The sequence below is a fragment of the Phascolarctos cinereus genome, unplaced genomic scaffold (assembly GCF_003287225.1).
Source record: "Phascolarctos cinereus isolate Bilbo 61053 unplaced genomic scaffold, phaCin_HiC Scaffold_2;HRSCAF=192, whole genome shotgun sequence".
In the NCBI taxonomy this organism is placed as follows: domain Eukaryota; kingdom Metazoa; phylum Chordata; class Mammalia; order Diprotodontia; family Phascolarctidae; genus Phascolarctos; species Phascolarctos cinereus.
The window spans coordinates 118,346,902-118,374,330 of record NW_027555625.1 but is presented as its reverse complement, the minus strand read 5'-3'; the positions used below and the strand labels follow the sequence as shown (position 1 = coordinate 118,374,330).

The 27,429-nt window shown below is 36.7% G+C and overlaps 1 protein-coding gene across 2 annotated transcripts; it reads left to right on the top strand.

Moving 5' to 3' along the window:
• Positions 1 to 26,892, top strand: C1D (C1D nuclear receptor corepressor). Of its 2 annotated transcripts, none has more exons than XM_020985412.1 (5): positions 1 to 74; positions 21,301 to 21,446; positions 22,157 to 22,223; positions 22,591 to 22,646; positions 25,245 to 26,892. In XM_020985412.1, exons 2-5 carry the CDS (start codon positions 21,306 to 21,308, stop codon positions 25,407 to 25,409), a joined length of 429 nt encoding a protein of 142 aa, XP_020841071.1. In that variant the 5' UTR covers positions 1 to 74; positions 21,301 to 21,305; the 3' UTR covers positions 25,410 to 26,892. The 2 variants fall into 2 exon arrangements, with proteins under 2 accessions (XP_020841071.1, XP_020841072.1); XM_020985413.2 differs by lacking the exon at positions 1 to 74 and adding an exon at positions 19,946 to 20,019.
• Positions 26,893 to 27,429: the final 537 nt, after the last annotated feature.

The window sequence follows — 27,429 nt, the reverse complement described above, 5'->3', positions numbered from 1 at the left end:
CTGCGCGAGGCGGAGTTACGTCATCGCGTAGTCGCCGTGGCCGGCTTCCCCCGGAGGAGTGAGTGCCAGACGAGGTGAGCTTTGGGCCGAGTGCTAACCTGTCTTCGCCCGGATGCGCGCGGCCCCGACGGGCACGTTCTTCCAACCTTCCCTCCCCCCTCCCCGCTGCCCCCTCCCCCCCGGCATAGCCTCTAGGCCGTGGCCCATTCTCCAGTACCGTTTTTTTCCCGGCCCTGCTCTCTGGGGAGCTCAGGAGCTAGCCCTGCTTGGGGGCGCTTCGGGCCCTCGGCTCGTTGTCGCTTCTTTTTTCTTCACTTCGCGTTGTCCGGCAGCACCGACTTCCGAGCGGGAGGGAAACCCCGCTGTGCCAGGGCAGCTGCCTACCCTTCATCTTCCCCTCCCCCTCCCACTTCCTCTTCCCTTTCCTCCTCCCCTTCCCCTTCCTTTTTCCCCCCTACGTGGGGGAGCGAGTGTATCGAGGTACCCTCCCCACAGGCAGGGTACTCCGCCAATCTTGGGGTTGTCATCGACACATGACCACGTGTGACTGTGCAGCCCAAACTGGGAGCTTGAGGGCCTCAGTGAGTGCCCAGGGAGCGAGACCTGAGTTCGAGTTCTGCGCCTGGGAACCTGGCCAAGTTCTGTGATCAATCCCGAGGCAGGGAGCCTTTGACCTGGAGTCCATGAACTTGGAGGGGGGAGATAACTGTTCTTCTGAAATTTATCATTTACGAATTAAATTAGGATTAAATCAAATCATGAATTAAATATGGCTTGGGGGAGGGAAGGGAATAAGCACGTAAGCGTGTGCCTACTCTGCCGAGCGCTCAGCTAAACAGAGAATCTCATTTGATTTGAGAAGGGGTCCATAACCTTCACCATACTCCCAAAGGGGTCCATGACACACGAGAACATTAGGAACCCTTGCTCTAAGATAGCATAATAAAAATAATAGTGATAATGTCTGGTATTTATGTAGCCCCAAGCATGTATTTGCATGTATTGGCCCATTTTTCCTCATAACAACCTTGGAAGGTATTGTGCTATTATAATCCCCATTTTGTAAATAAGGATACTGAGGGCTGAGAGAGGCTAAGTGACTTTCTTAGGCTTCCACAGCTGAGTAAGTGTCTTAAGGAAGCATTTGAACTCAGGTCTTCCTCAATGAAATCCATCACCCTAATAATTGGACTAGAATCGATAATATTATTATAAATGTTGCAGAACAATGCCTCATCTGTTTTAGTAAATGGAATTTTCTTTCCCTTTATAATTGTCATAGGTCTATCCCCAGTCAGATCTGAGATTGCCCTCATTGCTGTCCTACTCTGGATAGATACCCCAATAGGAGCAGTGTTTTGGTGGTCTAGGTATCTTTAAAAAAAAAATTAGAAAACAAGTCTTCCTTTTAAATCCTTCCTGTTTGTTGACTTCAATTCCTTTTGTAATTTTTACTGGTGTAACAATTTCCCCAAGGATGAAACTTGTGCTTATTTTGAGGTATGCTATGCAAAAATCTGATTAATTCTTCCATTTCAGTATTTTTAAAGTGCAGGCTATGTGCTGCTCATTGTGATCCAAGCACCCATATCTGTCTCTCCAAAATCAGTCCCCGAGTATGGGATATTATTGGAGCAGCTCTCTCTATTTTATGTATTTAGGACTTGATATACTTGATTACATACGCAGCACTATACTGATACCTGGGAGACTTCTCACTAGTTCTAGTTCTAGTGCTGATAATGGGCAAGTCACTTTTAATTTCTCTGAGCCAGTCTCTCACTTATAATTAAAAACTCACTCTTATGTGGCACTTTTGAGATTTACAAAGTACTTTTTATAAAATGAGAGGTTTCCACTATATTATCTCTTTAAATTCCTTCCAGATCAATGATTTATTTAGTTATTTGGCTTACTCTATCACAATTCAGAACTCGATCCCTTAAATTTGTAGTCATAGGAACCCACAGCTTTCCAAAGTATTTTCACTTATTTTCTTATTTTTCCAATTAACAAGCATTTTCTTCACCCCATTTAAGCAACAACATACTTGCAACAGACAGATTTCTAAAAATGAAAAGGATCTGTGATGTCATTGGTATAGGGAATTCCCAGGTGAGACAGTTGTTGTTCAGTCACATCCAACCCTTTGTGACCCCATTTGGGGTTTTCTTGGCAGAGATACTGGAGTGATTTGCCATCTCCTTCTCCAGCTCATTTTACAGATGAGGAAATTGAGGCAAACAAGATAAAGTGACTTGCCCAGGGTTGCACAGTAAGTGTCTGAGGCCAGATTTGAACTCGTGAAGATCAGTCTTCCTGACTCAAAACCTGTTGGCTTTATCCACTGCACCTCCTAATCCCTCTTGCAGTATAGTATATTCTCTGCGATTTAGAATCTTAGAGTTACTTAAACCAGTAGTGTCACATTCAGGTAGATAGGTGGGAATAGAGAACTGACCTGTACATGTTGACTTAATTTTACATTGTAATGTTATATTTTATTGTATTTTTATTTGTTTTGTTGAATATTTCCCAATCACATTTTAATCTGATTGGGTCAACACTAGGTAAGCACTAGTGTTTTACACCCCTGGCCTAGACCACTGAAAGGTTAAGTGATTTGCCCAGTGTCAGAGATGGAACTTGAATCCAGGTCTTTCTAGTTCTGAGGCTAGCTCTCTATCTGTGACTTCCCAGGGCTGTGTAGAAATGAAAGTTGGGAGGATTTTGTTCACCTGGTGATTTTAGAAACATTTCAAATTAAAAATGGAGTGGAAGTTCCTTGTTCTTTGTTTTAGTTTTTTATAAGGTAAGCTGTGTGGCCCTTTGAATAGGACAGTCTGGTTCAGGTTTAGCATCTGGGGCAATCTGATTTGTGACCTTGGGAAGCTCAGTTCCCCATGCAACTCTGTGGTTCTCTTTTGCAAAACAGTTGTAGGTATTTTTTAATGAATTTCCTCTTTGGGAGCTCCTGCCCTGATGAAATTACAGGTCCTGCAAAACAAACGAAACTATCAATCTCAAATAACAAACTATATGCATTTGGGAGTGGAATGACTTGGAGAGGTCGCTTGAGGATATCAGACAGTCCTTAGAGGCTAATATCTCTGCTATGGATTACAAAGAGAGGCTATAATATACCATCAAGTCTTAAGAAGTAGTGAGATAGACAGTTATTCAGCTAACATGTACTTATTAAGAGTATTGAAAAACAAAACAAAACAAGAATATTGGCAAAATGTAAAGACTGATGACTGATTGGGGGTCAGAGGACCTGGGTTCAAGTCATAGCTCCATGAAACCTAGCTTCTTCCAAGGGTGTGCTGGAGTCAGTGCCAGCTCGTTGAACCAGTTGTTAAATTTGCACCTCACAGATCAGTAAAGGCTGGAAATCAGCAGCTTGATGGTTGTGTTGGTTGTCTAGACTTAACAAAGTGATGGAGAAAGTAATAATGAAGATTAAACTTAAAAGTGTGCCCTGTGGCTTACAGGTACAAAAATATTTATAGCAGCTCTTTTTGGGGTGGCAAAGAATTAGAAATTGAGGGAATGCCTATCGATTGGGGAATGGCTGAGCAAGTTGTGGTATATGCATGTAATGGAATTCTGTAAGAAATGGTTCCATAAGAAATGGTGAGCTGGCGGATTTCAGAGAAACCTGGACAGAATTACGTGAACTGACGCTGAGTGAAGTGAGCAGAACCAGGAGAGCACTACACGGTAACAGCAACATTGTATGATGACCAACTTTTTAGCTCTTCTCAGCAATACAATGATTGAAGACAGTTCCAGAAGACTCATGATGGAAAATGCTCTTCATATCCAGAGAAAGAACTATGGCTTCTGAATGCAGATCGAAGCATATTGTTTTCTCTTTTTTTTTTCTTTTTCATGGTTTTTCCCTTTTGTTTTGATTCTTCTTTCACAACATGACTAATGTGGAAATATGTCCAGTAGGATTGATTGTACATGTACAGCCTGTATCAGATTCCATGCCATCTTGGGGAGGGAGAAAAAATTTGGAGCTTAAAATCTTACAGAAGTGAATGTGGAAAACTATCTTTACATGTAATTGGAAAAAATAAAATACTATTAAATGGGGGAAAAAGTGTGTCCTTTGCACACAGGGGAAGCTGGTGTTGACTTCACTGGCTACTGTGCTGGGCCAGGTGTCAGGAAGATGGCAGCTAAAATTTGGCCTCAAACATACAATAACAAGATCACTTAACCTCTGTTTGCCTCAGTTTCTTCAACTGTAAAGTGGGAGTAATAGCTCCTAACCACTAAGGGTTGTTGTGAAAATCAAATGAGATGTTTGTACAGTACTTAGCACAGTTCCTGGCACGTAGTAGGCACTTAAATATGTATTTCCTTATTTCTTCCCTCCCCCCCAGCCAGTTGTTAAACATTTACCAGTTCACTCCTAGTTTCTTCATTGTAAAACCAGGTGGCCTCTGTGGTCCTTGTCAGCTCTAGAACTAGGGTCCTACTGTGAACATGTCATTTCACAATTTTCTATAGATAGACCACATAGTACAAAGCATTTACTTTCTACTCTTGGAGAAGTAGGAAAAAACCCTTATTTTAGAGCTCAGACCCTATCATTATCACCTTGTATAAGGCATTTAAGCTCTTTGGGCCTCAGTTTTCTTATGTAATGTGGAGGTATTAAACATAATGATCTTTAAGGACCCTCTCAGCTTTAAATCTTATAATCTGTGGTATCTGTGTAATTCCAGAAAAGATCCATCTAAAAAAATGTGTTTTCTCACTCCTTGTGCAGAACTGTGTGGCAGCTGTCGGAGAGAAGGCTTTCTAAGGCACTTCCTTCTCTCGCTCCCTAGTTCATAAGCCCCATAGGGCTTCTTACTGCTTACAGGATAAAGTTCAAACTCTTTAAAAAGTCATTCAAGGGTCTGGCCCCTTCTTAGCTTTCCAGTTTTGTTATCTATATAGGAACCTTCCATCCAGATACATTTCTCACCGTCTCTCAAATAGATCATTCCTTTTTGTCTCTGTACCTGTGCTTTGACTGAAGTTCCTTCTCTTCTTTCCAAATTTTAATCATCTCTCAGTGCCTAGCAAACATCCTACTTAGAGTAGTAATCACAGCTCACATTTCTGTGGTGCTTTACAATTTACAAAGCACTTTTCCTGTTAGGTAGCTAGTACAAGTGGTATTATTCATATTTTACAGATCAAAAAACTTAAGTGTGTCATTGAGGTTAAATGACTTCTCCAAGATTACATGGTGCTTAAATGGGGACAAGCTGAACTTGGACCCAGGTTTTTAGAGGCAGTATGTTATAGATTTGGGGGTCCAGGTTTGAATCCTACCTCATGGGTAAATCAGCCTTTCAGAACCTCAGTTGTCTTAGCTGGACTAATAATATTTGGACTACCTACCTTGACAGGGTTGCTGTGAGGAATGTGCTTTGCAAATTTAAAGCACTGTGTAGATATAGTGCTTGTCTCCTGCCTTCAAGCCCAATACTCATTTCATTATAACATTTTGGATTTCTTATGCCAGCCTACATTGCGCTCATAATCTATACCTCACATTTTGGTATTACTGCATTGCTTAATAGTCATTTTAATTTCTCTGAGTCTAATGGCCACTCAGGATGTTCAGATAAAAACTAGTTTGAGTTAATACCAAAGAACAATGAGGTTTGTTACCTACCAATAAAAAGTGTTCTTCAGGAAAGCCCCAGCCATGCTTCCCCTCATTCCTTAGACTGTGGCCATCTCTTCTATAGTCTTGACGTCTGCCTTGCTGCTGAGTGCTGGTACATAGTAGGTGCTTATTAAATGCTTTTTGATTCAGCTGCTTAAGACAAAATATACACATAGCCAAATAAAAGACAAAGGTACAAATTAATATTGCACAAATTACTTGGGTGCTATGTGGTAAACAGTGGTGATGATGGTAATTGTGGAAGGCTTAAGGACATTAATTTTGTTTTTAAAATTTTATTTTAAAATTATACATTTTAAACCCCCAAAAAGAATATTTCCATATACACAGCATAAAATGAAAGAAGATTCCATATGCAACAGAATCTTCATTTCATACCACTTGCTTTTTCCTTAAAGGTATATAATAAATAATAAATTCTACACATGACTTTCAACATTGTCTTGCTTTTTCTACTTTCTTCTGAACTTCAGTTCTCTTAGCATTTCAAAGAATATTCCATTGTCCTCTTTTTCTTGGGGGCGGGGAGTGTCATATTGCTAGGGTCCCTTCCTTGAAACTGACCCATCTCCAATTAACCGGGAGATAGGAAAAAAAGAACACTCATAACAAATTACCATAGTCAAGTAATATAAATGAACACCATCTTTGTACCTCTGTGTCAGGAGACTGGTAACATGCTTTGCAACTGATCCTCTGGACACTTGGTTGGTGATTGCATTGACTGAGATTAAAAGAAAAAATGTTTTTCTTTACTGTGTTGTTTAAACTGTTCTACTGATTCTGCTCACTTCACTCTTCATCAGTTCATACTAACCCAGTATTTTTCAAATCTGCCTCTGATAATTTCTCATGGCACAATAATGTGCTATAACATTCATATATCACAATTTGTCCATTCACCAGTTTTTTTTATTAGTTTATTTTTATATATCAACATTCACTTGAGTTTTAAATTTTTCTCCCCCCCCAAGATGGCTCTCAATCTGATATAGGCTGTACATATATATTTATTAAACATTTTCACATTAGTGATGTTGTAAGGAAGAATTAGAACCAATAGGAGGAACCACCAGAAAAAGGAAACAAAACAAAACAGGAGAAAAAAAATAGCAAATAGTATGCATCGATCTGCCTTCAGACTCCATAGTTCTTTCTTTGGATGTGGATAGCATTTTCCATCAGGAGTCTTTGGAGTTGTCTTAGATCCTTGTATTGCTGAGAAGAGCTAAGTCAGTCAAAGTTAATCATCTTACAATGTGGCAATTGCTATGTACAACATTCTCCTAGTTCTGCTCACTTCACTCAGCATCAGACCATACAAGTCTTTCCAGGTTTTTCTGAAGACTGCCTGCTCATCAATAGCACAGTAGTATTATTCCATTACATTCATACACCACAACTTGTTCAGCCATTCCCCAATTGATGGACATCCCCTCAATTTCCAATTCTTGGCCACCACAAAGAGAGCTGCTATAAATATTTTTGTACATGTGGGTCATTCTGCAGTTTTCAGAGAGGCATTCTAAGGTCCCCTTCTTCCCTTAGGTTCTAATGATTAAAAAAAAAAACCTCCCTTTTAATTCTCCCTTCAGAAAAAGAAATTTTGTTTTGATTGTGATAATTTCTTCCCCAGTATCATTCTCCCTTTTACCCTTTCCTATCCCTGCTTGTTTCCCTGTTGACTTTGATGTATATTGACAGCAAACTCTGTGTGTGTGTGTGTGTGTTTCCTTCAACCTGAGAAGGTGAATTTTCTTCCATGTTAGATTTGTGAAGAGTAGGCATTATAAAGGGGACTGGAGGTCTTGGGGTGGTATGCAAAGTCATGAAGGAGAAAATCTGCAAGACTTGTGGGAGATAAGAAAATAACTTGAGTTGGTCAGGGATTTGTCTTTGGAGAGAAATTTCTCTTGGAAAGGGAACAGGCTTAATATAGAAATCTAAATAACTAAACTAAGGAATTTTGATTAGGAGAGGCATTAGGGAGCTCTTAAGCAGAGAAGAGAGTTGAAATGGTGTTTGAGGAATATATTTTTCTGGCTACTGTGTATGGAACATATTGGAATAAGGAAATAGTATATAAATAGTACACAAATTGTACATAAAATCTTATGAAGCATAATCAAGCAGTGGGGTGTTCCAGATAAGTTGATGTGCTGCAAAGCACTTTAATATGTGAGAAATTTGCGGAAGGTCTCTGATATACATACACATAAATTCATACATATACACATGGACATATACATACACACACAAACCCACCAGTGGAGGTAGTGTCTAAAATGAAAATCCACCTGAGGACTCTGATTATAAATAATCCAAAATGTATTCCTTCAAATACTAATGCTTACGATTTGGACCATTTTGGATGGTAAGTTCTAAAATATATTTTCCTAGTTCCTTAAGACATAGTATACAAAATATAATTGAACCTTTCATTTGATGACTTAGGGTCATTATGAGCATTAATTACTGTGCTTATTGTGTAACATGGTTACTGGGATGCATTCAGGAACAATTGTTTGCTCCTAAAAAGCACCAGACTACTCTTTTGTTGGATTCATTTATCCTTTTGATAGTTTTCTTGAAATCTTTACCTTCTGTCAAACAGTGAATTGTCATTTTTCACTAGTGTTATTGTGCCTTCATCTGTTAGTTTTGGAGGCAGTTATTACCAGAAGGTTGACGAGTGACTGATGAATGCTTTTGGTCATAGCAACTCTTGAAACCGTCACCCAAGGTGTGGAGTATCTGCCGTCTGTGCTGGGATATGTAGGAGTAACTACACTAATCAAATCGTGGTTAATCAGTCTTTATTTTTATTTCTTCATTTTTTAGTTTTTACTGTGTCAGCGGTATTGTACTAAGTGCTGACTCTTTGTCCTTAGGGAACCTAAAGTTCAGTTAGAAGACAAAATATTTGTACACATAAATACATTTTTACACTAAAAACTGTTTAGAACAGAAGGCTCTGCGTAAGTGTTGGATGATGACAGTGATGCTTATTCTACAGAAGTTAAGAGGATCTCTGGAATGGAGCATTCAGAGAAGGTAGTACTAGAACATAGGGCTTGCACTTTGAAGGATAAGAAGGATTGTAGTTGGTAGAAGAGAGAGGAAAGGTATAGGCCTCTCTTGGGAGAATAGTTAACATTTTATGGAGGATGAGTTTGATAGTGTAAAAGAATACCGTGTCTCTAGATTTCTTATGTCCCTAATATAAATCTCTACTTTATATTATAAATATGAAATGGCCCAAAGGTTTTTTTTAGCCCTGTCTTCTGTCTTCCTGTACCTTGAACATTGAGAGCTTTAGACTTTAGCATGTCATAAATTCCTTAATTTTATATCCCCCAATTTTGCAACTTTGTGATTTTCATTAACTAACTTTCATCCCTCATAACGTATTACTGTTCTCCTAAGAGGGCCTGTGCTTGGGGTGTCTTTTCCCCTTTTTTCTCCCCTTGACCAGGTAAAGTTAATTTGTTTGCCATCTCCCACAGGTCTTTTTTTTTTTAAATTAAAAAAAAATTTTTTTTTAAGGCAGTTGGGGCTAAGTGACTTGCCCAGGGCCACAGAGCTAGTAAGTGTCAAGTGTTTGGTCTGAGGCCGAATTTGACCTCCTGACTTCAGGGCCGGTACTCTATCCACTGCGTCATCTAGCTGCCCCTCATCTCCCACAAGCCTTGAGGATTGCCACTTCTGTACTTTTATGTATCATACTCTCTACATGGAATGTCTGCTTCTTTCTACCTGTCTCATGAGGTCCTGCACTTCCCTCGAAATAAGAGAAATGCAGTGTCTATCTTTCTGTATACAATCAGTCTCTCTTCCTTTGCAGTGAAAGGGAGGAAGGAAGGGTATTCTCTCCCCTTGTTTCCTGAGCCCAACTTGGTCATTATAATTAAACAGTGTTCCATTTCTTTTTTTTGATCATTGTGATTTTCATTCAGTGTTGTAGTCACTGTGTCTTTTGTTTCTCTGTTTCTTCTTGTTTCATTCTGTGTTGCTTCATGGAAGTCATCTCATGCTTATCTGGAATCTTCATATTCATCCTTTGTCCAGGCACAGTAATACTCAATTTCATTCTTGTACGAGGTGGTTTCGTGATCGATGAACAAACACTTAGAATAAATTATTCTTCCTAGCAAAACATCTAAAGGTTTTGTTGTTTTGTAGGAAAAGCGAAAGAAACCTATCTATGATTCTTCACTTTGTAAACTATATTAGTGTATTATATAGATGTTAGTTATTGCCATTCATATAATAATGCTTTGCTTTTTTAAACATCTCATATGATCCTCACAACAGCTGTGTCGGGATAGGTACTACAGATATTCTTTCTATTTTACATTTGAAGAAACTGAGGCTCAGAAATGTTAACTGACTTGCTTAGGGACATAGTGACCTCATTAGTAAGTGTCTGAGGTGAGACATTCTTATCCAGATCTTTTCTGACTGTAGGTCCAGTGGTCTTTCCACTAAAGTGCCCTGTCTCCCTGATATGAAGATTGCTTTTGTCTAATGTTGAAAGGGAGGTTTAAGTAGGCGAATCTAGGTGACTGCCATGTATTTAACATGGACCAAACATCTTGAAAATAGAAAAGACCTAAGTACTCATCAGCAGTGTATAACTATTTACAAATATTTCTTGTTTAAAGGGCACTTCATATTCCCCATCTAGGACAGAAAGAAGCCAATGCTGTTATTTAGGGGGTGTCTTTATTAAACAATGTTTATAAAAAATGACTTGTGAATATAAACTGAACTTTTGAGCTAGTGGAGAAAAATGGTGAGGGCATATGTTTCCCACATTTGTTGATTTATAGGCCATGCCACATTCAGTTCTAGATATTGAAAGAGAAATACTGGGCAAGGTTGAATAGGATAGCGCTATAATTGTGTTGTGGGTGCTCTGTATTCCTGAGGTCATTAGAAGCAGAACTTTCCTTGAGGATTAAGCATACAAATCCATCTTGAGAATATTCTCAAGTAAATGCTGCTTTTAGTGACACTACACATTTTAGCAGTAACAGCCTTCTGTGTTGAAGGCACTATATAGGGAAGTAACTTTCTGGGGTACTTTTTAATCTACTGAAAAATATGTACAAGAATTTTTAGTATCAATCCCTGTTGTTTTGGTGGAACTTTGTAGAAGATTAGGAGATCCTGTAGAAGACCAGGAGATCTGTAATATTCTTGGATTTCATTGACATTGGGAGTTAACACCTAGTTCCCCACTCCTGAAAATGTCCTAATGATATAACTTTTAGCCAGTTGGCCAGTGCTTGAGTACCTTTTCCAGAGTAACCATCTTGGAAGCCTGGGGTGGTTAGAGGCAGTTTATAAGGGACGACTAACTGCATGTTGGTTTTATTTCCCTTCCCTCGACTTTCTTTTAAGGAGCTATCTTTTTGAACCTGACATCTTTTAAAATGGAATGATCAAAAAACCTTGTTTTAATGGAGGATTAGGAAATTGATAACTGGAAGACTTTTGGAGGATTTTTAAATGTTACAAACTAACCAGCAGAGAGGCCATGTAATACATGGTGTTGGATCCAGAGCTGGGAGGGAGTTCAGAAGCCCTTTGGTCCAATCCCCTTATTTACAGATGAAGTGCTGAGGAGGTTTAGTGACTGGTCCATGATCACCTCAGTTTTGTTACCCAGTGTTCTCTCCATCACTTCCCAGAGTAGGTAGAGAGCCAGGAAGCTTTGGGCTCATTTGACCTCTGACACATACTAGTTGTGTGATCTGGGCATCACTTAATCTCTTAGTGCTCTAAGCAGCGCAGACTAGAAGTTGAGAAAATAAATTTTGGTGTGAATATAATGACTTGGATCTTGTCTGCTATGTGGATTGATGCCTTGGTTATGTGGGACCAGTATAAGGTTATAAATGGGCAAAGAAAGCTCTTTTACTTATTAAAAATTCAGAAACGTGTCAAGAAATACAGTTTCTAGGGTAGACAGACTACTGTGTTGGGGCAATGGAGACAGCACTGAGCCTAGAGTCAGGAAGGCCCGAGTGCAAATCTGCTCTCAAATGCTTGTGTGACCCTGGACAAGTCACTTAACCTCAGCTTGTCTCATCTGTAAAATGGGGATAATAGTACCTAGATGCCAGTGTTGTTGTTAGGATCAAAGAAGATACTTGTAAAGCACTTATCACAGTGCCTGGTTCTATATAAGGTTCTATTTAAAGGTTAGCTATTATTATTATAATAGAACTCCAAAACTGCAAAGCCTAATGGATACCTCAGCTAATTTGCATAAATGTAGTTTATCACTGAAGAGGGTAAAGCCAGCCTTCAGCGCCACCTAGAGTTGGAGAAAGGTAAAGCTCCGCCTAAGGGTTTTGCTTTGCTGTCTGCCATCACTAATGGCTTGAGAAGGAAGAGCTGGGGGGACTTTGCAGCCCACTCAGACTAGAAGTTGGCAGGGGAAGTACAGACCAGCATTGGTCATGGTAATAATAATAATAATAAAAATAATGATCAGCTAGCATTTATATAACATCTTAAGGTTTGCATACTGCTGTACAGATACCTCATTTTATCCTCAAAGCCACTCTGGAAGGTCGATATTTTGATTACCCCCATTTTTCAGATGCAGAAGCTGAGGCTGACAGAGGTTAAGTGACTAGCTTAGGCTCCCACAGCTACTCAGTGCCTAAGGCAGGATTTGAATTTAGGTCATCTTGACTCCTGGTTGGTCCATTATGCTACCTACTCTGCCACCTACCTTGTAGAGGGAATTTTCTCAAATGGCACTTCCATATCAGTGAAATCCGAGGTCTATTCCCCATCCTTATCCCTTGCTATATGCTTTTTTTGTGACGTCCTCACTTCCTTCTAACTTTCTGGAGATTGCCTTTTTTTCTCAGATGATTCATATCAGTATGACCCTAAGTAATGATAGCTGGCATTTATTTTATGTAGTATGTTAAGCTGACATGAACTTTTTAAAAAATTTTTTACTAATTTATTTTGATTTATCAACAATCACTTCCATATGCTTTTGAGTTGAAAATTTTTCTCCCCCCCCCACCCTCCCCAAGATGGTTCACAATCTGATATAGGCTTTACATTTACATACCCATTAAACATATTTTCACATTAGTGAAGTTGTAAGTAAAAATTAAAACCAATAGGAGGAACCATCAGAAAGATGAAACAAAATTCAACAGAAGGTAAAAATAAGTGATAGCGATTCGACTTCCATAGTTCTTTCTTTGGATATGGACAGCATTTTCCATCACGAGGCCTCTGGCGATGTCTTAGATCCTTGTAATGCTGAGAAGGTTCAGTTTAACAGTCTTAGTCATTACATAACATGGCTGTTATTGTGTGCAGAGTCCTCTTGGTTCTGCTCACTTTAGTCAGCATCAAACCATATAAGTCTTTCCAGGTTTTTCTGAAGTCAGCCTGTTCATCATTTCTTATAGCACAATAGTATTCCATTGCATTCATATACCACACTTGCTCAGCCATTCCCCAATTGATGGTCATCCTGTCAATTTCCAATTCTTTGCCACCACAAAAAGAGCTGCTATGTATATTTTTGTAAATGTGGGTCCTTTTCCCATTTGTTTGATCTCTTTGGGATATAGCCCTAAAAGTGCTATTGCTGGATCAAAGGGTATGACATGAACTTTTAAAAAAATATTTTGATAACTATATTTCTATGTAATTGGTTTCTTTTGTAATTGATTGTATTTTGTTTTATGCATTTAAAAAAATTCTGAGAAGAGATCCATGGGCTTCATGAAACTTACAAAGGAATCTGTGACACAGAAAGGTTAAGAAGCTCTGGTCAAGTCATGAGATGATGTTAAGCTTGGATCTCCTGATCTTTTTTTAAAAATTTTTTAAAATTTTGTTTTTTTAGGCTAGGCAGTGGGGTTAAGTGACTTGCCCAGGGTCACACACAGCTAATAAGTGTCAAGTGTCTGAGGCCACATTTGAACTCATGTCCTCCTGACTCCAAGGCCAGAGCTCTATCTACTGTGCCACCTAACTGCCCCGGATCTCCTGGTCTTGCCAGGGCTCCTTCTGCTATATCACACTGCCTTTCATTTGACTGTTCTAACATTCAGGCGCAAAAGGTTCCTTTTTTTTTATGTTTGTGGAAACAATTTTAACAGCTCACTAGTTGCATCAGACACGTGTAGTTCCAGTTGCATCTTGAGTCTGTTTAAACAAATTCTTAATAAAATTGAGAAAAAAAGTTCTGACTGAGGAGAATAACCAAATCAGAAGTGACTAAAGTGCATTCAAATTGTGGCACAGTAAAATCCTGTTGCTTCTACAGCAAGTTTTAAGAATAGTTAAATGAGGCAGTTATGGTTTGGGGTTGATGGCTGTTTTATGAACAGATTGAAAGGAAGATTGCCTAAAGGTTAAAGTTGGGTGTTATCTGTAAGCTACTTTACACTTAATGTAATTTTGACAGTTGCTGTACATAGGCTGGAACTTTGCACTCTACGTGTTCACTCTGGCCGACGGGCTTGTGAGGTTGCTGCTGTCTGCCGTCAGCACCTTGCAGTCTGTTACTGTTGTTCTGGCGTTATTGGACTTAGAGGGTTACCGTTTTGGCACATTAAGGTGCTGCGGTTTCCTCATTAGGGAGAAGTCTTGAAAGTAAGAATTGAAAATCACCAGATAAGTGATATTTGGGATGAGGATATTTTCAATCAGAAACTTGTAGCTAGTTCAGTATACTCTTGGTCTATTCACATCTTTCCTCTCATGAATTTCAGTGGATGTTTCTTTTACATACAACTACAAAATTTCCCCAAAGACTCCTCTGTGATTTTAATGTGCAGAACTCCTTGCCAAGAACTTTCTTTAAGCTTTTAAAATAAGGTCTTTCAGTAGCAAAAATACTTAGTAATTTGTGATGAAATACTTTATATGATACTTAATTGCTTTGGTAATCCAGTGATAATTAGAATAACTGACATTTTATATAGTGTTTAATGGTTACAAAACACCTTATATAATTAACCCTGTGGTAGCTGGTACAAGTCAAATGAGTATCCCCATTTTACAGATTAGAAGAGTAAGGCTTGGGGGGTTAAGCAGTTTGCCTAAGGTTACAATCTGATAAGTGGCATTCCAGAACTCAAAGAGGGTTTGGGGGCCTTCACTCCCCCCCCCCCAGCTACCTCTTGCTAAGCAGCCTTAGGCAGCATTCTTTCTCTGTATTAGAAATTTATTTTAAGAGGTTTTGTTTAATGATATTTTGGTTGTAATTAGACTTGCTTATCTATCTCAGCAGGAATTAGAGAGCTAAAGTAATTTTTATATAAATTGTCTATTTCTTGGTTGCCCAAAGAGAAGATTGTTAGAAGGAATCTCCTCTGTACCTACCCTGCAACCTATCTCTTTGAGATAACCTTGTTCATTATTATTATACATTGTTTCAGTTTTGTTTTTCATTCTTTCTGCTTAACATTGTTGTAATCATTGTGTTACGCTGATATTTCGATTCTCTTTACTTTGCATTAATTCATGTCTTCTCATCCTTATCTCTTTTTTATATTTATTATTTCTTAAGGTACAGTAATATTACATACATGTACCACTTTTTAAAAGCCATTTGACAGTGTCAGGTATCTCAAACTCATCATGTCCAGAATTGAACTTAATATCTTTCCATACCAACCACTTTTCCAAACTTCCCTGTTACTGACAAGGGTACCACCCTCCTGCCAGTCACTCTTGCTCACAACCATGACTCTTTATTCTCACTCACTACAGTCATTTGTCAGATCTTGTTATTTCTATCTCCACAGCATCTTTCCCATGTGTCTCCTCTCCATTCACACAATCACCATTCTTCTTTAGATCCTTATCCCCTCTATGTTGGACAACTGGAATAACCCACTGCTTAGTCTCTTTGCCTCAAGCTTTTTCTCCAGTGCATTTCATCCTTCACACAGTGATTTTCCTAAAGGGTAGGTCTGATCATGTTGCTGCCTCCACTCAACAAACTTCAGTAGCTCTTCCATTGTCTATTCTGTTTGACATTTAATGCTTTTCACAGCCTGTTGTCCTCTTCCTACCTTCCTAGACTTTTTTTTTTACTTTACTCTGCCCCTTGAACTCTTTGATTTGGTCACACTGACTTGTTATTTTGCGCATGTGATGCTGTATCTCTAGGGTCCAAGTGTGGAATGTATTCCCTCCACCCCTCTGCCTTTGGAATCTCTTATTTCCTTTAAGATTCAGCTCAATTGCTACCTTCATGAAACCATTCTTGACTTCATATCTGGGCTCATACACTTCCTAGCTGGATGAACTCTGGGCAATTCACTTAACCTCTGTCTACCTCAGTTTCTTTATCTATAAAATGAGGGTGATAGTAGCACCTACTTCCCAGGGTTGTCATGAGGATAAAATTAGATAATTTTTGTAAAGCTCTCTCTATATGCTAATTATTATTATTATTATTATTATTAGTAGTAGTAGTAGTAGTAGTAGTAGTAGTAGTAGTAGTAGTATGTCCCCTCCCAAAACTACATTGTAGTCACTTTGTATGTATTCTGTCTGTACCTGTATGTGTACAATTTCTCTTTCATTAGAAATTAAGCTCCCTGAGGATAGGGACTTGTTTCACTTTTGTCTTTGTATCCACAGCACTTAGTATAGTGCCTGGCACATAATAAACGCTTAATAAAAGCTTGTTGATTGATATAAAAAAAGGTCCCACTAACACCAACACCAGTTACACTATACTGAGGGCTTCTTGGCATGGCCATGCAAGAGAATGGAACAGAACACTTTTATGTCTTTGATGGCCTTAGGTTGTATATTCTTACTAGTCCCACCTCTCATTTATAAAGAAAAAGTTTGCTGACGTGTTGTTTTTACATCACTTTAATTTCTGAGTCTTTCTCTCACCTAGAGAGTTGTCCTTTGTAACAAAGAATAATAATTTTAAAAAAGCAGCTCAAATTTACCAGTGTCTCAATGAAATTTGGCCATATATACAGGGCTTCATTTCCTTAACCTCCTTCTGGAAAAAAGAAGGGAGGTTCTTTTCTTCTTCAGGTTTGGTTATTATAATTACACAGTGTTCAGTTTTGTTCTTTTTAGTCTTTCTATATCTGCTGTTGGAGTATATCACTTTCCTTTTGTACTCTGCATTAGTGTATGTCTCTCCATTCTTCTCTGAATTCTTCATATTATTTTTTTACTTAGATTTTCTTTTTTAAAATTATGAACTTAAACATCAGTCTTGAACATTTCAGTATACAAAGAATGGAAAAAGACAAGTATATGTAAAACTATGAACTTCTATTACAATGGCAACTCAAAAAGACAAGTGCAGGGGACCCCTTAACAGCCCTTAATAATTATGTAGTTTATTTTTTTTTAGAGGCATGGATTCATTTTAACACTATAGTAACAAAAGTTCCCTGCTTCTGTGTTCCCTTTTTTTTTGACATCATTACCACTATCCACAAACTCTTCCCCCATAAATATTGGGAAGCAAAGGAAATCCATACATTTGCTGTGTATGAAAATATATGTCTCATTCTCTGCCCCTAGTCCCTTACTTCTCTGCCAAGAGGTAGGATGCATGCTTCATTATCAGTCTTCTAATATTTATCATTTCTTAAGGCATAGCAATATCCCATTACATTTGTGTTCCATAATTTGTTTAGCCATTGATGCAAAGCCCTGAGAAGGTCTACAGTAGAGGCAGGACTTGAATCCAGATCCTCTGACTCCAAAGATAATTCTTTTTCCATTTACCAGCATCAAGAAGGTTTCGGTTCAGATGGTATATTTGACACTTATCAGTTGTATGACTTACTGATCAAGTAAAGTAATCTACCTGAGCCTCAATGTTCTCATCTGTAAAATGGGGTTGATAATATATATATATATATATATAGGACCTACCCTACGTGATTGTTGTGATGTGCAGATGAAATAATGTATGTAAAATACTTTTATCATCTATCTAAAGGCATACAAGAAGCATTCCATGGGACCCTGTTCACTTCATGTTGTTGACAGGCAATTGTAAACAGACTACCATGATAATATTGACAGCTTATGTGCCAATATATGTTGTAAGGGTTGAGAAGTAGAGAAATTGTATAAAAACCTCCATAATCATAGCCACCATAACCTTGGAGGGCCCCTAGACACCATCTAGTCATCTGAATTCCATCCAGGGTTCCTTCCCCATCTTCCCTTCCACCTTATGGGAGGGAAAATTAACATTCTTGCCAAAATTTAAGGTAGAATTACTGTGGCACAAATAAATAGAAAAAAAAATTGTTACTACTTGGTTAAATTTAATATACGCATTTTAATGTGTACATTTTAAAAAACAAACTATATCTTTACTGTTTGATCTTGTTTCGTTTTTATACTGAAATTTTTCTGTTTGTTGATGTTCATAATTAAAAAAATATACCTTTGACCTTATTACAAACAAGATGATCAGGAGAACAGCAGTAACTTATAACCCATGTGCTTACTTGATTGATCTGTTTACTGAGGCTTCTGTTTGTTTTTAGCACTCATTTTTGAAAAATTTTGAGTTCCAAATTCTCTCCCATCCTTCCCCTACACATTAAGAAAGCAAGCAATCTGATATCACTTATACGTTATCAAGTCACGTAAAACATTTCTGTATTACCCATGTTGCCAAAAAAAAAAACCCAATAAAAAGCAAGGCATGTAAAGAAAGTGAAAAAAGTCTACTTTAACACGCACTATACTGAGGGCCTCTTGATATGGGCGAAATAATGCAACAGGAACACTTTCACAAAGTGGTATTCTGCCTCTTTACTGTTGAGTGAAAGAATTCTGCTTTTTATTATTAAAAAAATTGATTAGATGGAGCAAAACAAACAAACTGCTTTAAAAGTCAAAATTATATAAGATTCCTTAGAAAGTTGCAATGACAGAGGTAACCTTGTTTGACCCTGTACACACTAATATCAAGCAAGAGAGAAAAAGGGGGAAATAAATGCTTTTCATGTTTGTTTGCTGGTGTCTGGGAAATGATTCCTTCGAGAGTCCGAGTCAAGCAGCTATTCACTATAGATAGAGGCGTCTTCTAGGTAGGTAGTCTTGTTTGTGGAGGAACGTTCTGCTAATTGCACAAAACCAGTAACACTGCTGACTCTCCTACATGAGATACATAATTGCTTTAAAGAGTTTGCCTCACTTGTCTGCAGAAGAAAAACCAAGTAGAATGCCTATTGTCCAGGCTATGATATGGTGTGTTTTAGCTGTTCCCTGAGTGTGGTATGGTGACTTCTGTGGTCCCTGAGATACTTTCAGGGTACCTACAAGGTCAAAATCATTTTCATAATAATGCAAAGATGTTTTCATTTTGAACACAGTAAATATTGATCAATAGAACCTGCATGAACAAAAGCTCTTTGGGAGAGTCCTCAGTAATTTTTAAGAGCACAAAGAGGTCCTGAGGCCAAAAATTTGAGAACCCTTGGTCTATTCAAATATAAAGCCTTTTATAACTTGGCCACTTTTCTTTCCCATCTTCTTATACCTTATTCCTGCAGTGAACTCTGTAATTCAGCGATACTAGTCTCTTTTCTATTCCTTAATACTCCATTTCTCAACTTTATATTTTCACTGGCTGTCCCCTATGCCTGGAATTCTCTCTCATCTGTTTTCTGGCTTTCCTGGCTTCTTCCAAGTCCCAGCTAAAATTCCACCTACAAGAAGCCTTTCTGGATCCTCTTAATGCCTTCCCTCTGTTGATTATCTCCATTTTATCTCATATATAGCTTGTTTGTATGTAGTTGTTTGCATATTGTCTGAGTTTTTTGAGAGTATAGGAACATTTGGGGGTGGGGGCGAGAATGCTTTCTTTGTATCCACAGCCCACTGCCTGGCATATTTTAGGTGCTCTTAGTAAATGCTCTTTGACTTGCAACAGGATCGACAGATCATATATGGAATTGGTTTGTGAGTTTATATGTACATACCTATACTTGGGTCTTGATTAGTGTGAATAATGAATTCCTCAGAAGTGACTGAATTATTTCAATTTGCACTGCATATTTCTATTAGTTTGGAACTAGTTACCATATTTTACATAATTGTAACTTTGAATAGTGCAGTAATCACAGAAGATCAGGAGGAAGAGGGGACTGGATTGCCTTTGGGAAATTACTGTTTCTTTTAATGTTGTCAAGCTATTCCCTGAAACAGAAGCCTGTCTTTTTAATACTAATGTTCCAGGGATGTGGAATTCCAGGTCGTGAGACAGCTTCCCAAGATCTTAAGTTGAAGATCACCCAAAGTGCAGTAGAGAGGTGCGTGGTGGGCATGGACAGGCTTCATAAAGAATTATGAAGGGGAAATGGTGTAAAAGTGTCATTAAAGAAAAGTATGATTGAAAAAGATGGGCTACTCTTGGGGTGAGAATGAGGGAGAAGTGATGTGTGTTCTCTTGATTTCCTTGTCATGAATAGAGATGTCAGGAGAACTTAAGGAAGGCCAGTGTGTGGATAGGAACTCAGAGTTGCATTGGATGGGCTGATGTAAAAGGACTGCGATCTGCATTGTTGAAGAAAATACTCATCTCAGTGAGTTCACAAATGCATTGGAGGGAATATTGGAGTATTAAAAAGCAAAGGAGAAGAACAGATAGGTAGACAAAATTGTGCCTTAGCTTGAAAGACAGCTCTGCACTCTGCACTGCATTTCAGCTAAACTCCCTACTTTCAATGTTCTATATGTGGCAGTTAGGTGGAGCAGTGGATAGAGTGCCAGGCCTGGATTCAGGAAGGACTCATCTTCCAGAGTTCAAATCTGACCTCAGACACTAACTAGCCTAGGCAAGTTACTTCAACCATGTTTGCCTCAGTTTTTTCATCTGTACAATGAGCTGGAGAAGGAAATGGCAAACCACTCCAGTATCTTTGCCAAGAAAACCCCAAAGGGTCATGAAGAGTTGGACATGACTGAACAACTACAATGTGATTTATGGCAATTCTAAATTTTTTTAGATAAATTTTAAAATAGACTTAAAGTGCTTATGTAATTGGATTTGAGCAACAATTCGTATTGTATTTGGAGCTTTTCAGATATCAGATTTCTGATTTCTCTTATCAGTTTAATCCAAGATTTTTATGGGTTTTTACCTACAGACATTAGAGCTTATGTTTTTGTTATGTCTGCATTTGAATGACATATGATCCAATTACTAATTCAGATATCATCTCCTGCTATGAGACTGTGATTGACTTAGTCTTTTATTCCTGTAGAGTTTTAAGAGTTCCAGAATTTTTATCATTGTTTTTCTATTCTTGCTAGTTAACATCTTTAGTGCTTCAGCAATATATTAGTGGAATGTACATTGGACAATTGAACTTTAACCTTTGTTTTTAAAGCACTGTCTTCTTTTCTCTAGGATTATGCTGTAAAAAGACATCCCTGATAGTTTGATTAATTGCTTTTCAACTGTGTTTTAATTCTCTTAACATGTCTAGAATTCTTGGTGTAAGACTGATAAAATAATTGTTAGACAGGAGAGCAAATATCTAAGATCTCATTAAGTAATATATACAAATACTTTTTATATATCTTTCCAGTTAGCATGGCAGAAGAAGACATTAGTGGAGAAGACTATCCGACAGAAATTCATGACTATCTGTCAACGTTTGAGAATTCTCTTCGTTCTGTGGATGAAATGCTGAAGACCATGATGTCAGTTTCTAGAAATGAGTTATTACAAAAGGTAAAAAATAAAATAAACATCTTTCTCTAATTGATGTATTTATTAGTAGATGTTAAAACCTTAATGCTTCATCTTCTCAACAAGTTACTGGATGAGAAAAAATAGCTTGGTGATATATTCTCCTATCCAAATTCTGTATAGTTTATAGGAGAGAAAATTCCTAAAGTTTAATAAATACACATCTAAGCTGTAAACATTTTTTGTTGTGGTTGGGTTATGAGAAGGAGTGCTCACAACATTCTTTTTGACAGAATCCATCTTTGAGCTTTTAAGTAGTGGAATGATGTTATCAGAGTTTCTGGAAAACCTATAGGACAAAAACAATAAATTGATTTTGACAGCCCCAAACAAATTTCATTATGTTTCTCTGTCTTTGGTACAGCCTAAGTATTTCAGCCTGCTCCTCATACATAAATACATCATGTACAGTGTTTATATTGATGAATTACTTTTGACATACAAAGCCCAGATCACAACTTCAAAAATTAAAATAATTTAAAATATTTTTCTTGCATTGTACACATTTTCTTTGTCTAAATAAAAATGGTACTTCGAAGTGAAAATTTGTTGTTAAAATAGGTGAATGAAATATCTCCTTTTCTTCAATAGTTTCCAGATCATTTAATTATTGGACTGTAGGACATATTTTATTGATGCTTGGTAATATTTTAAATGCTGTCTGATTGACCTAAAACTTTATTTTTTAATAGTTGGATCCACTTGAACAGGCCAAGTTGGATTTAGTTTCTGCTTATACGTTGAATTCAATGTTTTGGGGTAAGTAAACTAATATATGTGAGTTAAGTCAAAGGGGAAAGTTCATTTTGACGAAGAATTTCAATTCAGTCGAGCTTTAGGATTTTTAAAAAATAAATAACTACCTTTGTCTTTTTAAAAGTCAGAATAAGCAAAAAATTAATTTATTATTGCATGTATGTTAAGTAATTTAAGATATAAATTTCTGCAATTTTTATTTTGTCTAATTTACTTGATTGCGGTGCTTTCAATTTCTATACAGATTATTTTCACAGAGCACAGAATTTGAGAGTTAGAAGGGAGTCACCACTATAAAATATCCTATCAGTGGTTTTTAAATTACACTTTTAAAAAATTATTATTAAACCTTTCTCATTTTCTCTGACAGTTTACTTGGCCACTCAAGGAGTTAATCCCAAGGAACATCCAGTAAAGCAGGAAATAGTAAGCTTTTGCTTCCCATTTTTTTTGCTCTATTTACTACCTTGTAGATTTGTGCATAAGATGATTGTGTGGGTATAATCTGATTCTTTTAAATTTTAAAAAGTCACAGTACCTTTGTATCACAGTATCATTTATGAAAAGCAAAATTGTCTAAGTCTTCTGAAATTACGTAAGCAAATGAGGTAATTGTAATTTTACCTTTCGTTTTCCTTATTTTAACCCTTTAACTAAAAAACTAGATTGAGAACAATTGTGATTTCCAGATTTAAATGGGCTGGGAAAATGTTTCAGTTACATTAGATTAAATAATTATATGCATAATGTATATAATATTTTTCCCACATATACTTTTGAAATCCTTACCATCTCCAAAGCAGTTTTTTTAAAAAGTCCCAAACTCTTACACAATTCTAAAAAGTATATTCCAGTTGATTTACTAGCCAAGCCGGGAAAGTTCCTCCCCCACCCACCTTTTCAATTCCTCCATTAATTCATTTTCTCAGCAGTAAAGAATCCAGTTCAGCAACAAAGCTAAAAGCTTTTTTGGCACCAGTTGTATGTGTACTGTCCAGTAATTCTGCATTAGTGACATATTTACAACCTATAATAAATCTTTTAGGTTTGTCTTTGTATTCCATTTAGATACATAAGTACAGTATATAAGGTCTAGTGTCTTAGCATTTCTGCTGACTTCAAAAATCAAATCAAATCATTCAGTTTGAAGAAAAAATTAGAAATCAAACTTTGTTTGCCTTTTTGACTTCCCTTTATAAATAAGAATGTCAGTATAATCAATATATATTAATCTATTATTACTTTATGGTTATATATGTGTCTGTATATACATACACACACACACATATATATACACACACACAGACAACACATATAAAACTAAAGTATATAAGACAAACCAACTTTAACTTCAAGAAATATGTGGTCACCTGTATTAATTTCAGCTGAATAGCAAATTTTTGTCATTAGTTTTTTAAAAACTGAGTAAACCAGATTGCTTTTTCCCTGTCTTAATGAATGAAGCAGAACATTTTTCCAGTCTCAAGATTCTTGGTGCTGCAGAATTTTTTTGATTTTAAATTTAGCAATTATGAGAAATCATGAAACTAAAGAGTACAGAGGAGCATGACTTTCAAACTGAAGAACAGGAGTTTATCCTGTTTAGTTCTGTAAGAAAAAGATCATATTTCTTTGTGCTCTGTACTTTACAAGTATCCAAGTAAATGACTGAATCTCCCTCTTCCTTCTTTGTTTTTTGGATCATTTGCTGTTCTGTACCTTTAATGAAGAAAGGGCAGTCAAAAAAGTCAATCTTCCAGTTTTACAGCCCTGTATTTTCTGGGCATGTTGTGGTTACTTTGATGAATTTGATGAAATGTACATTTAGGCCTCATCATTCATTTGCTGTCATCTTGGGGGTTTCTGCTTATCAGTGGCATTTTTTTCAAACTGATATATAAAGTAACCCTCTATTCTGATTAGCGGTCATACCTGTATGAATGTATAGCAACATTGTATGTTTCTCACCTTGTAAAATCTACCTGCTTGGAGTGTATATTTCATTGGAGAATTTTATTCTTCATGTATTTAACAGATCTAACAAAGCACTTTGCTAGGCACTGAGTAGATAAAAGTTGAATGAAATGGTCTCAGGCCCCAAGATACTTATAGCACAGTAGGAAAGATAAATGTGCAGACAGATGTAGTACAGAGTATAGTGTACTAAATATATGAAGTAGAAGACAAGTGCTGTGAGGATTTGGTAATCGCATTTCATATGTTAATCATTTATAAAACAACATTGAAAGTCAAACATTTGCATTTGTTTGGGAATTGGGGAGTGGGAAGGAACATGTGTTCATTTTATGTAAGTAGTCTACCATTACACCCAAAATTTTTCATTTGCATAATATCCACTTGTGATTATAGGAGGAAATATATACAGAGATAATTGAGGGTTCTAGCAGAAGCAGTGTATTATAATGGTAAGGAAGCCTTCTGGTCTTGGCTTAGCTGTTGACTTGCTATGTGACCTGGGAGGCTACTTCTTGTTTATTTGGGGTTTATATTTCTATCTATAAAATAGAGAGATGTCAGGAGGTAGAGTAGATGATCTTTAAGATTTTTTTCTAACTCTAAGATTCCATAATTCTTGTACTTTATTTGGAGTGAGACATTGATTATTTAGTGGAAAGAGTCTGTATTTGGAGTAAGGAGAACTGGGTTCAGAGCTGTGAGAACCTAAGTAAATCAATTTTCAGTCTCTCTTACCTAAGTCTGAAAAGTGGGGATGATGATATTTCAGTAGCTACTTCACAGAATTGTTTTGAGGAAAGCATTTTATAAACCTTAAAGTGCTTTGTAATACGTTAGTTATTATTTGGGGAAAGTCTAGACAGGAATAATTTCATAGCTTATGGATGCACCAGAACTCTGATTTGAGGATGTTGAGGTAATTTTCAGAGACATTCTATGCTTGGACTTCCACTTAATACAGTTTTGGAGTCTGTTCTGATAGAGGATATTGCAATTAAACTAATCATGATAAATATTTTAGTGATATCAATTGTTATTATTTTATAGGATAGAATAAGAATATATATGAACAGAGTCAAAGAAATTACAGACAAGAAAATGGCTGCCAAACTGGATAAAGGAGCTGCTTCAAGATTTGTAAGAAATGCTCTCTGGGAAGCCAAACCAGAAAAAGGATCAAAGTCCTCAAATAAAGGAAAAAGGAAAAAGTGAATCTTTGGTTTTGTTTGGTGAATATTCAGAAGTATTCCATATTAACTTTTCGCCCTATCCCTTCAAAAATATGTAGAAAATGGAAGAAGACTGTTTTGAATTTCAACTGGAGAAACTAGGTTTAAATATATGTTGGTATGATATTTTCCCTTGAAATTTGTTATATAATGTGCCCCCCCCATTTTAATTGATTTTTCTAGTTCTTAAAAATCTGAAATTTCGTATCCATATTTTGCAGAGTACTAACTTGTAAATTATTGTATCTCAGCTCAGTGTTTTTTGTAACATATTTGCTATTATACTGCTCTTATGAATTACATGAATTCTGCAAGTACAATTCAGTGTTATTAGTACATCTGTTTTCAGTATATCGTGTTAAAAAAGGAAGTGACTAAATATTTCTTTATAGTACAGTAGTTATGGTCATCTCTTTTTTGTTTCTATAAATTATTGATCTTTTAAAAATAATTGAAATATGATATTAAAACTTAAAGGGTCATATATAGCTTACAGCTATTTGCCTACAACGTCCATTTAAAAGTAAATGGAAATGTTACTTAAATAAGAGTTGAGATTTCATACTGAGGACTAGATTTCGAGTAAAGAATCACAAATTCTTTGACCTGGAAAGAATCCCAACTGTTATCTACTTTCATCATCTTCATTTTACCAATGAAGAAACTGCAACCCAGAAGTGACTTGTTCCCATTCCTTTATTCTAAAAGCTGGAGTTGTTATCTCTATTGTTTTAATGACTCTTTCAGTAACTTTTTTCAGATGATTCATTTAAGATAGTTCTGTTCATAGGAATTGTGTTGCAGAGGTTCCTATGAATAGTTAACCATAATTACTTGTTCTTGATTCAAAATACTTAGACAGCTATTCAAGCTCTCTCTGTCTCTCTCTCTCTCTCTTAGTGCTTCGTGTATTCTTCCAGTTATGTTTTCTTAGGTTACATTATAATAATAGTTGCCAGTGTCTGTGTCAGGCAGAATCCAAACAGGGAGGTTACAGTATCCTTATACTTTGTCCTATTTTGATGCAACATTTATTAGTGAGAGTTCTGTATTGAACTTTTCAATATCTCATGAACTTTAAGCCCATGAACTTTGACTGTATATTTCCAATTAATGCAAATGTAAAAAACCAGTGCCATCACATACAGGAATGCCAAGAACAGTAAAATGCTTTAATTTTTGAGAAAGAAGACGATATGATTTCTGTGTGATTAATTCTCCATATGTAACCTTGAATAAATGGATTTCTTGATTTATAGAAACAGATATTGGAAATGGTCTTAAAATGTAATGGATTTTGTAAAGCATTTTGGGCTCTTTCTGTGACACGTGATGAAGAAAGCATTGATGGAAGCACAAATTCTGTTCTGGCTGTAATGTCAGGTAGTTTGAAGAGTGGAAGAACATTTATAACTATTGCATACTCCATCTGCAGCCTCTCAAATAAAATTATTTTATTTAAAACATTTTTTGTGACAATTATTATTATAAGACCAAATGCAGTGTGCATGTTTTTGTGTTGTCTTTAGCTATTATATAATGATTATTTCTGAAGTATTTTATAAAGGCCAGAAAAATAAAGGAAATTGTTTGTCATACATGAAGTTGAAGCAGATATTTGTATAAACTCTTGCTTAAAGTTTTACATTAGAATCATTTTCTGATCCAACTACATTTGAACCTACCTTATTACAGAGAAACGCACTTAAGCAAAACTGACGTAGTAGCCACATCTGACAGTGTGTGATCATCCCATTCTTTTTGCTGTCTGTCATTCAGAGGAAGGATGTATTTTTTACCTTTTTCTCCAAAACCACGGCTATTCATTGCAATCAATCAGAATTCAGCTACCTTTTAGTGTCATTTTCATTTACATTATTGTAGTCATTCTATATGTATCTTTTATTATATATAATATTATTCCATTGTATTCAAATATTACACAATTCAGCCATTTCCCAGTCGCTCACTATTTCCAGTTTTTGCCGCCATGACGAAGGCTG

Bases quoted from the DNA above. Each gene is read 5' to 3' on its own strand.
- C1D (XM_020985412.1), top strand. From the start codon at position 21,306: ATGGCAGAAGAAGACATTAGTGGAGAAGACTATCCGACAGAAATTCAT. The intron at 21,447-22,156 runs GTAAAAAATAAA...ATTTTTTAATAG, and splicing joins GAAATGAGTTATTACAAAAG to TTGGATCCACTTGAACAGGC. The intron at 22,224-22,590 runs GTAAGTAAACTA...TTTCTCTGACAG, and splicing joins GTTGAATTCAATGTTTTGGG to TTTACTTGGCCACTCAAGGA.